Genomic DNA, 11,538 nt, shown 5'->3' on the forward strand with positions numbered 1-11,538 from the left:
ATATATTTCTGCTCAAAATCACATGTATATCTTCAGCACATGTGTCACATTACATCCAGATTGTCCCTGTTATTTGGAAAGAATGCATGGTGCAGTAGCTCAGGCTTTGTAGTTGAGTGACTGTCTAGGAGGTAGGCCATGTGACTCATTTCCAAGAGGTGCATCTTCACCTACCTTCCCCAAGCTTCAAAATGCTTATTTCTACAACAAAGGTGAAGACACAGCTCACCTCACAGAACTGATAAACCAACTAAGTCAGTGACATGAAAGTCACACCTGGTACACAGGAAAAGCTCATTGAATGATGGTGCATTGCTGTTATTGTTATTATTGTGCCATCTCGACAGTTGGAGCCTGAGCTCCCTCAGGTAATACATTTTGCTTTCTGCATGAGCTGCACTGTAGCTCCTGGCATAAGCAGCTTCTTGGTGGAAAAAAGAATGACTTTCTTCCAATTCTGAATAACTTGAAAACCATTGTCTTTGTCAATAGGTATTCTGTAATCCTCCAGAACAAGTTTCTTCTAGTTTAACTTCTTGTAAAATTATTCCTAATCCTTCTCAAAATATTTGAAAGCTTTCTACAGACATAGATTTTTAAAAAGCTACATTAAAATCCAATAGTTTGAAAAATTAATATGCAGTAATAAAACATATTTTCAAATCCTGTAAAATAACAGTGAAATAAATTTCAAAACTTCTTTTAAGTTGTTTCTAGTATTGAGTAAATTTTGGCATCAGGTTAACTTTCTTAATATCTAAATTATACCTCTCTCAATTGCTATTTAAGTCTACTTCATTTTATTTTGTCCTCAGGAGTATGAAAAAAAACTGTGGCAATAGTTTTGTGAAACTACAAATTACCTTTTTCAAAGCTTTCTCTTCTGGACTGACTGTTCTAGGATTTATTAACCGTTCCACTTAAGGTTATTTTTCCTGTGAAGTTTAAGAACACAGAAGCAAACCCATCTCAAGAGAATATCCACATCTCACTAGGTATCACTCCGCACAGTTGCATCAATTTTCTTTCTCATTATTGGAATCATTAATGGAAGAATTGCATGTTGCTTTCCCTGCAGGGGACCTACCACTTTGGCATAGCACGCATGAGGATCGGCTTCGGCGCAGCACTTCTCCAGTTTGGCTTCATAGCCCTTGGCCAGTCGCAGCAGCAGGCCAACAGAGTACTCGGGGTGCCTTCTTGAATATTCATATAAGAACCTAAGTAAAATGAACACAGACTGAGTCAGACAAAGAGCCAGAAAAATCGCATAATGAACGCAAAGAGTAACTCCTGTTCCAAAGGCCTGGATAGGACTAAATGCCAAGCAGTAAAACTTGGTGAAGAAGGACTTGGGTGTAGAGTTAAGGTTTCTTCCATTCCATTTCTGGATCTGCCATTTATCTTACACATTACTTCAGGCAACTGGCTAAAACTATCAGAGCCGTGGCACGAAGATAATAACAGTGTCGGTCTCAACATGGGCTGTGCGAAACACATAACATACTCTATGTAAATCACACACATCTTGGCACGTTGTAAACGGTACCTGATATTTTTACATATATTTAGTTTAATTTGGGTGACATCTCAAAAAGATTCCAATAGATTTAGAGATAGCTGTTAACTTTTCCTCTCTCCTCTCTGTATAGTGAAATCTTTTAGGATACTGAATTTTACTAAATATTATTTAGTACATGTGATACCCTCATGATCCAGGAAAGAAATGCAAAGTTTATCACCAAACTTACCAGCAACATATAATAATTTGTCATTTTAATTACATACTACTTGCCATGCTACTGAGATTTTTGTCTTTTTGCTCAAGTGTAAAGCACCTGTCATCGGACTATACTTTTTTGTTTTTGCTGCCATCATATAAATGCATTTCTATAGCTAGATGACAGATGTATATAACAGTTGATAAGTGATGTATATTTATATATATTTTAGATGTTTAAGAAATACCCTTAGCTGGCAAGCGCAGGGTCCTGAGTTCAATCCCTGGTCCAGCAAAAAAAAAAATACCAAAAATACCCTTAGGATGAAGGAATGACTACATTATTATACATGCATAAAGTTTATATATAATTTATACATACAAAGACTATTTATAGAGACATTTCCAAAAATATCCCCAAGGAGTAAGGAATATTAAGCTTCTTCCATGAAAATGTATGTGCTAGATCATCACAATGTTTCCACTTATTTTTTTCTAAATAACTCTAAGATCTAATGATGATCTAATTACAGATCAGAAGAGGGAAGGATGAAGAAGGCTGAGCCACATGGAAATTCTGGTAGCTTCAGAGGAAAGCCCACCATACACTCCTGAACTTTGAAGCTATATGACTGTTATGAAATGGTCATGTTTTTATATACTCACGTGCCCAGGAAGACATCCTTTGCTTCAGCATAATTTTTGCAAACTTCTTTATCTTCAACAAAGTCAACGGTCAATGCAGGCAAGTCAGCTGGTATGTCATCTTTATGAACCTCTGCGATGCAGTGGGATTTTTCAAGCAAGGGCTTTTCACAGCACTCCTTCAGCTTACTGGAGATTGTCTCTTGATTCTCACAAATGTACTTGGCCAAGTCCGCCTGAAAGCAAGTTGAATATTGCTCAACATCAGTTGGTATTGCTATGCTTTCTTAAGCTGGAAAACATAGTCACTGTATTCTAAGACCAGACACAACCACCATGCACCCATGAATCTGTTCTCAGTCAGAGCTCCTAGGCATAGGGACTCAGAGACATTGACTAACAGCATCCCACTTAATCAAAAAGACTAATTGGAAATAACTTATAATGACTTACTTATTTTAATTAACTTCAGTTATTAATTTTGTTTCTATTATTGATGCATTTACCTTTTTGTTTTTGCATTTACCCTTTTTAAAAGTAAAAATTCAATGTGATTTTCCCAATCTTTACTCCCTAAACTGAGTTCAGGTATCCTGAAACCAAATAACCACATAAAATATGACAGATTTTTGAAAAATGAGTCAAGATTACAGTCATAGGCCTTGTTTAAAGTATATAAAGTATCTGCCATCAGTTTTCCAGGGAGTGTCACATAAACTAGAATTCTGTTATTTGGTCATATTTTTCTTTCACCTTTTATTTATTAGCCCATGTGTGCAGTCCACAGTGTTTACACCCACTGCATGGAGTTGGTCCATGGACATAATAACCTTAACTCCTCATTGATTCCCTTCCCCTCCTCCCTCCATCTCTTGGTCTCCTTCCCACTTTGAGGAAAGGGAGACAATATTGCAGGTTTAGTGAGAAGGTGATCATGTTGAACATTTAATACACAAGATAAAATGGAGGGAAAAGTATATCTTTCTAAAGTCCTCTTCAGGTACTAGCCCTTCTCTACTCATATCCTCAAAATACCTTTAAAAATCTGTGTTTGTAGCTGTCTGCTTCTCGTAAGCTTTTATTGCTAGAGTGACTAGAAGGACTGCTTGGACTTGTAGTGATCTCCTGTTTCCAGCCTCCCCAGTGCTGTGATTTCAAGGCATACACCACCATGCTCTGTCTAGGTGGCAGGCTCAGCATGCACAGGGACAGGGCCAGTGCAGCATGTTGTGCCAGGGATTGAATCACTGTCCCTGAGCTTGACTTAGCAGTCCACTGAGCTATCTTGCCAGCACAGTAATTAGTTTGTAAAAAGAATTACTTTTCTTTTAAAAAGAATAACCCCTCCAGAAAAAACCCAAGCACAATAAAAAATAAAAATGACACAGCATTTCAAAACAAGATGATAGTAAATTAAGAATGGTTGTTATATTACATATTGTTATCTTCAAAGTAGCTGCTCAGATTACAAGATAGAGGCATGCAAGATTAATCAAGCCTTAAAACTAGAGAGAGAGAGAGAGAGAGAGAGAGAGAGAGAGAGAGACCCTTGCAGGTAGAGAAAACTTGCAAACAAGACCACAGAAGACGATGGCAATCATGGTCAGTGGTCACCACTGACCTAAAACATTTTCCTTCCACCCACTCAAGCATGTCAGCTACCAAAGACTAATGAATGAGTCTTACCCTGTCATCTGCACATTCAAGCAGGTCACCATGGCAGCATTCCTTGGTGATTTTGACAACAGAATTTACTAAGTTAGTAATTTCTGCAAAATCAGCTTTGGGAAATTTCTGGCTCAGACGAGCTACTAACCTAAAACAAAACAAAAAAATCCCCCAATCAAAATATTACTTTATACATACTTTAAGTCAAAGTAGTAGGAGAACACTATTTATAACAAGGAAATTCAAGACAGACTTAGATACAGAAGAATTTTTAAAAATGCATTAGTTATTTTAATGCTAGATCTGAGTCATATCCATACTTCCAGATCATTGTGTATAAAAATAAAAGGCCATGACCATAGCTCTATTAGAGTGATGGACCATTAAAATTAGATCTTCAGGCTAATAAATAAATAAGATTTAAATATCTTTCTATTTTGGAATAAGAAAGATAAACTTCTAAATTCTTTCACAATCAAAATAAGGCAAAAACTAATGTCAAATTGTTATCATTATATTCTGCTTTTCAACTCTATCACCTTTCTATACTTTAGACAAAAATTTCATTCAAAAGAATGAAGCATGTGATAAAATATGAGTGAAATTCTGAACCATTACCATCTATATCATTATAAACATGTAAACTGTGTTAAATAATATTTACCATGCTTTTAAAGCTCTTTCCCCAAATTTCTCAATACTGGCGCACTTAAGTCTCTGTTCACCGGCGGACAACAGCGCCTTTTCTTTCACAGCATCCAACTACAGAAACAAATCAGCATGAAAAAATTAAAACAGAAAATGTATACAAAAAATACCCCTTCATAAACTCAGTCAAATTGAATTTTAAGGTTAGATGAAATTTACATCTAAATTCCTAGGTATTCCTTTTATCAAATTATTTAGATGGAAAAGACAATGCACTCATGGTGGAAATATTGGTACTCAAAAAGCAGGAGGGACATTGCCAGGGAAAAGGGATCTGAAATAAGCATGTACTAATATCCCTGGTGATGTTTGCTAACTTCTTACTTAGTTCATAATTCATTTCAACCCCTCCTCCAATTCTATTTTTGGGGAGTTTTATTCTTCAACAGTAAAACTCCCCCCAAAAGAGAATAAAGCACATAATAAAATGCAAATGAAAAAAAATAAAATGAGTTCTGGCTTGAACTACAGTCAAATTGCCTACTTTGAATTTCTTCCCAAATATGAAAACCTTACAGAAAGATTAACAAAAGCTGTGACCCATTGCTGTCTAATTAGACAAACACATGTTACTATAGCACTGACCACAAAGATGGGGTGGGCGCACAGAGACCCTTATCAGGCCAGCATGGGCAGGTCTGGTAAGGAAGAAGAGGGATGTGAGAGGCCTTTCATAAAGAATAGAAGGTCTTTTGAGGACATGCATGTGGAAGGTGTGCTTGACCATGTAAGGAAGTTCTATCAAAGTTTTAGGTTTCCCAAAGGTAATGATAGTCAAAGTCTAAAGCTGCTTGACAAGCAGTTCTTTCTTCTTTTGGGAGATACCTTTGGTGTCAGGCAGGCAGCTTTGTCAGCAGCTTCGCAGCATTCTGTCAAAATGTTCTTATACTTTTCAGCATAATAAAGGAGTTCTGGGGCATAAAAGTAAGGATGTCTTCTGGCGACTTCATATAAATAACTAAAAAAAAAAAAAGCCAGTCATTTTCCCACAGCACATTAGAGAAATAATTATAATCACCATTTCTACCACAGCCTGGATAACTCAAACGTGTACCTTACCTATTAAAGTCTGTTAGCACCTGGTGACCTTTTCTTTGTCCTTCCTCAAGATAGTGAAGAAGAAAGTGGTGTGGTGGTGGTGGTGTGCATGTGTGTGTGTGTGTGTGTGTGTGTACATGAGCTCATATCACAGAGTAACTGGTAAACTTTGGTGATCTACTGTTGTTGATAAAAATGAAATCTGCCCATACACTGCAAAATTTTTCAGGGGCTGGAGAGATGGCTCAGTGGTCTAAAGCACCTACTTGGAACAAGCTTGGCAAAGCACAGGGACCGCGGTTCGATCCCCCAGCACCACATGCCAGCCAGCCGCGCCCCCTGGTGGGCTGAGCTGGCCACACACACACACACACACACACACACACACACACACTAAATAAATGTTAAAATAAATAAATAATTTTAACAAAAAAATTTTTCAGAATATTTTAAAACACGTTCATCTCAAACTTTTCATATAGAACATATTCCACTGAAAGATTCTTGGTCATATTTTTGTTGCATAAAATTTTGTGGTAACCAGTATTATCTCTTCAAAAAGTATTAGAAAAACAAAATTTCCAACTCTCAATATTGAATATCTCTTCAAATACATTACCGTTATGATGAGTATTGACCTATTACTCTTCATGTTTAGTTTTGAGATGTAGATGTTTAATTACTTACTGTCCAATTAAAAGTTTACTGTTTTCCTTGAAGTCAGTGCACAAAGCCTCAGGCTCTGCCCGCGCAAAGGGAGGCAGGCTGGGGCTGTCATCTTTGTGCTTCAGGAAGCACTCGTTCCTCTCAGGTTCCTGTTTGGCACAGCAGTCAGCCAAGTCTCCGTAGCTCTCATGCAGAGTTGGGATAGCACATATCTTATCTCCAAATAGAGCATGCTGGAGGGGAGAGAGAAGCCTATAAATTAGTGGACAGTAATTCTTTTATAGTCAAAGAGCAGCATAGAATAATTGATATTCAGATAAAGCATGTTGGGACACCATACATTGATGCATATCATTTATATATGAGGGGAAACATTATATGGCACCCAATATTTATAATTTATTTGTATCCACCAGTTAAAAATTGTTAATACAAAAATTAATGAAATAATATTTTAAATTACATAAAAAGAAATCATAAAAAATCACCTCCCCTAAAGATTTAGCTTCCTTTGATTTGACTATCTCTGTGTAACTTTCATAACAATTAACTGCCACAGTATTACTTAAGGACCAGCGATTGTTAATGATTTTAAAGATCTTGGCACTAGTCTGGGAAAGTAATCTTTAGCCTTAAGTGTAGCTGATGCCCATTGCAGGGGGAAGGCTTCCAAGAGTTTTTCTTTTGATCTGCTCCTTTCTGCGAGGCCCAACATTTTTATAAATATTATTTAAAAGTGAAGAGCGATACAATCTATCATATATTGTTACTGAAATAAAATAGATATCCATGTATTCTAGAAATATTTATTTCCAAATAGTCGTTAAACAAACCCTTTCTTTCCCATTAATTTTTATTATGAATGTCACTATAACCCCACAAAAAATATAATGTGCTAGACAGAATTTATTAATATTTTAAAGTGAGGTTTTTGAAAATTCATCTATGGAGTCATACTATTGTGGATCTAAAGTGCTGCTTCTACAGTGAGAAAGAAGACTATCCAAAGGGAAACAAGCAGAGGAATATTCTAGTACTAAGTAATACACGTCCTAGCCCCAGAGGCTTCAGTAAACTGCAGTGGGAGAAATTAAGGCCTTTTATTTTGAAACCTATCTGGAAATAAAAAAAGTTTAAGTTCTTCAAAATGATGGAGTACCCTGCTTTTTACTATGTACAAAATATTTATATTCCTATAATGAGGCAAAATAGCTACATTACTATTTAACCCAGGTAATAAAATTAGCATAGATAATACTTAGTGCTTTCTGAACAGAAAAGCATGCTATTGTCTCAGAGAGATTAGCACTCCTGTATTCACTGCAGCACGATTTACATAGTCAAAACATGGAGATGACCTCTATGTCCACTGGCAGATGAATGAATACAGAAAATATAGACCATAGAAACAGGAATACCACTCAGAGAGGAAGACTACAACTGGTGGCAATGTGGAGGAACTGTGAGAACAGTATCCAGAGCATGATCAAAAATAATCAAATTCTGAGAAGCAGAGAGTAAAATGAAAGTGTCCAGGGTATAGGAAAAGTGGGATAGGGAGGTTAATTAACTGCTATAAAATTTCAATTAAACCAGATAAACAAAAGCTAAAGATCTATTATGTAGTACCTCATAAATTACAACATTTAAGAACATAGAATCTGATGTCAAGTTTTCTTACCACAGTAAAACAGACAATAAGTACATTAAAATGCTATTGTTATTAGCTTTTATAAAAAGAAAGTCAACTGCAGATTTTGAAACAAGATTGCAACAATGACATATTGCATTTAACTAAGCTATCACTATTACTTGTAATCTTAATGAAGAACCAATTTTAAAATTGCCTGTAAAACTAGAACATCTCTGTCCCAAAAGAAATAATGGTTTCAGTTCCTAAACAATTTTTGAGTGTGACTTACAAATTTGTTCATTTAATAATATTATTTTTTAAAACAAAAAGGAACTTTTCTTTGAAATATTTACGAATTACTTGGATGAGAACCTTTGAAATCATAATGTACATACAATTGATTTGTCACAATTTTCAGCTGTCTCATCAGCAGCACATGTTTTTGCAAAATCAGTCACTTCCTTGACTAATTTTATGTGTTCTTCAAAGGGGCACTTCTGGAGATACTGAGAAAAGGCAATCAATACCCTGAAACAAAAGACAGCGATGTGTGACACAACAAAACTTTAATATAAAAGTTTCTGTGCTAGGCAGCAAACTGTATATGTGGCCTATATCTTAACATGTCTCTTACAATTTTCTAGAAAGCCTCTTCATATCAAGTATTACACAAAGCCTAGCCAAGTATGTGCAGCTTCCTCAGCAAAGAGGATGCGTATTTCCACCATATCTGACTATATATGTGTGCATCGCAGGAAATTTACATGTTTAGGACCAATAGAAAATATATAATAAAGAGGTTTATTTGTTAAGATGAGACATTACAGAAGTCATTTTAATCAAGCTGTGTGATAACACTGATCTTTAAAAAAATAAGCATTTGTAATAGGATAAAAAATCATTGAAATATTCCTGAGAAACCCCAGGTCTGCATGCTATGTAAAGGGATTCTCCTTGTAAGTAGGCTGACAAAATGGCTATATACTACAGTCCTTTCCATAGCTGTGTAAAAGTCTCATAGTTTCAATGTCCAATAATAGTCACTAGCCATATGTGACCTTATACATTTAAATTAAATACAATTGAAGCTTTGTTCATCAGTAGCGATATTTAAAGTATTCAATAGCACATGTGGCCTGTGGCTACTATATCAAACAGACTGGTATATAATATTTCCATCAATGAAGACATATGAGGAATTTCTCATTTTCCAGTCCTCATTCTGGAATATGAGGACTTAAGAGTAGTAACCAATGCTGTCAGTAACATTAACACTGATTCTTTCACTTACAGGCCTTTAAAATGTTCTTCCCCCAAATCTTTGAATCGATGAGCAATCTCGCTCTTGTCTGAGGGAAAGAAGAAAAAAACATAAGACGAGTTTAAATATTGAGAAAAGTTATGATGATAATTGTTCTACTTCTTTCCTTTTAACCTATTTCTTTGCCTCAAAGTACTGGACCAGGATCCCTACACAGAATCTTGGGATAATGATAAACTGTATTTTCTACATCTAAAAATTATTCAGACACCACGAATATTATTTTAATATTCATTAAATATTTATAAGTATTACAGCATTATCACAATAAATATTTTATAAAGCTTAGATGAGACAATGCTTTGTGGTGCCAATATACAGGTACTGAGAAGACATTCTAACATAAAAGAAAATATAACTGCAAGTCCTAGATGTAATACTAACAGCAAACATTTTTAAAAATACAACATGATGCCGTGGATAGGTCTTTGTGATAGATATTAATTTTCTCTTCTACTCTATTCTAAAATTTGTCGTCTGTCTCATGTTCCTTATGTGCAAAAGAAAATTATAGTCATCAAACGGTTCATTCCATTTCACCTAAGATACCTAAAATAAGTTTCTAAGTTCAAAGAGTAACTGTATATTTTGTTCACTTGTACAAAATATCGTCATATTCTAGAGATAAATACTAAAAGAAAACTTAATACTTTAAAGGCATAGGATTCACTGAAACTTGATTTCACTAGGAAAATAAAGTTAAACAATGGAAAAATAAAATTCTTACGTGCTTCTCGACGAAACACACCCCTGGAATAAGCAGAGCTGAAAAGGAAGAGAAGGGAAATAAAGGTTACCCACTTCATTGTGCCCAATGCTTGTGGGGTTGATAGAAAAGTAGATGGATGGCAGCAAATCAGCCCTAATATACTACTCTAACCGATAATTGTAGATTATTAACTAGACTCAACTAGCATTTCATTGGCTCCCAAGTGATTACAAAATCACAAAATTCTCGCCAAAAAATTGTTTGACTAAATCCCTTGCGTGTGTTTGTGACTTGGAACTGTTTTCTATGCAAGACTTTGTCAACTCATAAAAGTTATGTAAAATGTCTTATCAAATTTTACATAAGAGTTTAAAGGATTTGTACCTACTATTCACTGTCATGTTCTTTACCTGTTATTTTTTCCATTTTAAAACTTAAATTTTTAATATTTATAAAACTTCAAATGAACCAATGACTTAGCTTGGAAATAAGATATACAAAAAGAGCTAGGATTCAAATAACATTTATTACTAACTCAAAGCATGCTTTTTTCCAGGTAGTTAAAAATTTAGACATACCTACATGGCTTTCATTCTTCTGAAATTGTTCTATCTGAAAAACCTTATGTTGCCTCAAATGCAAACTAAGAAAAAGCCATAGCAACAGCAACAACTAAAACATTTAAAAGTTCTATGTTTCCATCCCATGTCTGGTATACATGTGACACAGGTCTTGAGGTAGGACTCTTAGATCTAATGTGAAGATCTCTTATAGGACTTTTCAGTCAAAGACACATTGGGAAGAAAATGGACACAGAGGACAGCAATGATCTTTGCCATTGTGGTATGCACAGGAATACTTCGTGAGAATGAATCCTAGCCCTGTGCCAGCATCTAATTCTTCCCACTCCCATTTCATACTTTTCTTTCCATTGTCCTTTAATAAAAAGAAAAATCACAGATTTCTTCACTGCTACTTTATGTCGCAAAATAGACTTAGCATTATGAATAAAAACAAAGCAAAGCAAAGATAATCTTTTTAAATGTTTAAAAAATATCTCTTTCCCCACAGCACCTTCTCTAGATTCTCTTCTGTGCCTCAGAAGAGCTCTGCTTTTGCTCTGGAAGTGAAAGACTACTGCTATCAACCAGCAAGAAACTGACTGTCTCTGTCACTATAATTAATTATTATAATTATAATTAATTAATAATAATCATCATTTAGCCAGTCATTTCACTTCATTAAATAACTCAGTCAGAACTGTCAGGCAAGTTGCCTCTGGCCTCTCCAGGCACACACAGACCAATGACTGCCCTAGAGAGGCATCACACTCACTAGTCATTGTATACCGAAAGAAAACACATTTCCTCATTCTAGTTCATCTTTGGGAAGTTGCATTAATGAAAAACCCAAGCACAGAAGAGCAGAAA

General features: G+C 35.3%; 1 protein-coding gene across 1 annotated transcript in view; it reads right to left on the minus strand.

Moving 5' to 3' along the window:
* Positions 1-10,246, minus strand: part of Alb (albumin) — a 19,471-nt gene extending 9,225 nt beyond the window's left edge. Inside the window, exons 1-9 of the mRNA XM_004645672.2 lie at positions 10,127-10,246; positions 9,370-9,427; positions 8,474-8,606; positions 6,467-6,678; positions 5,567-5,699; positions 4,698-4,795; positions 4,052-4,181; positions 2,387-2,601; positions 1,088-1,220 (exon numbers count right to left, since the gene is read on the minus strand). Coding sequence (XP_004645729.1) covers positions 1,088-1,220; positions 2,387-2,601; positions 4,052-4,181; positions 4,698-4,795; positions 5,567-5,699; positions 6,467-6,678; positions 8,474-8,606; positions 9,370-9,427; positions 10,127-10,205 — 1,191 coding nt within the window. The 5' untranslated portion in view covers positions 10,206-10,246. The remainder of the gene's footprint in view (positions 1-1,087; positions 1,221-2,386; positions 2,602-4,051; positions 4,182-4,697; positions 4,796-5,566; positions 5,700-6,466; positions 6,679-8,473; positions 8,607-9,369; positions 9,428-10,126) is intronic.
* Between the last annotated feature and the right edge of the window lie 1,292 nt (positions 10,247-11,538).

Source organism: Octodon degus, unplaced genomic scaffold (genome assembly GCF_000260255.1).
Source record: "Octodon degus isolate 3935 unplaced genomic scaffold, OctDeg1.0 scaffold00235, whole genome shotgun sequence".
NCBI lineage: Eukaryota > Metazoa > Chordata > Mammalia > Rodentia > Octodontidae > Octodon > Octodon degus.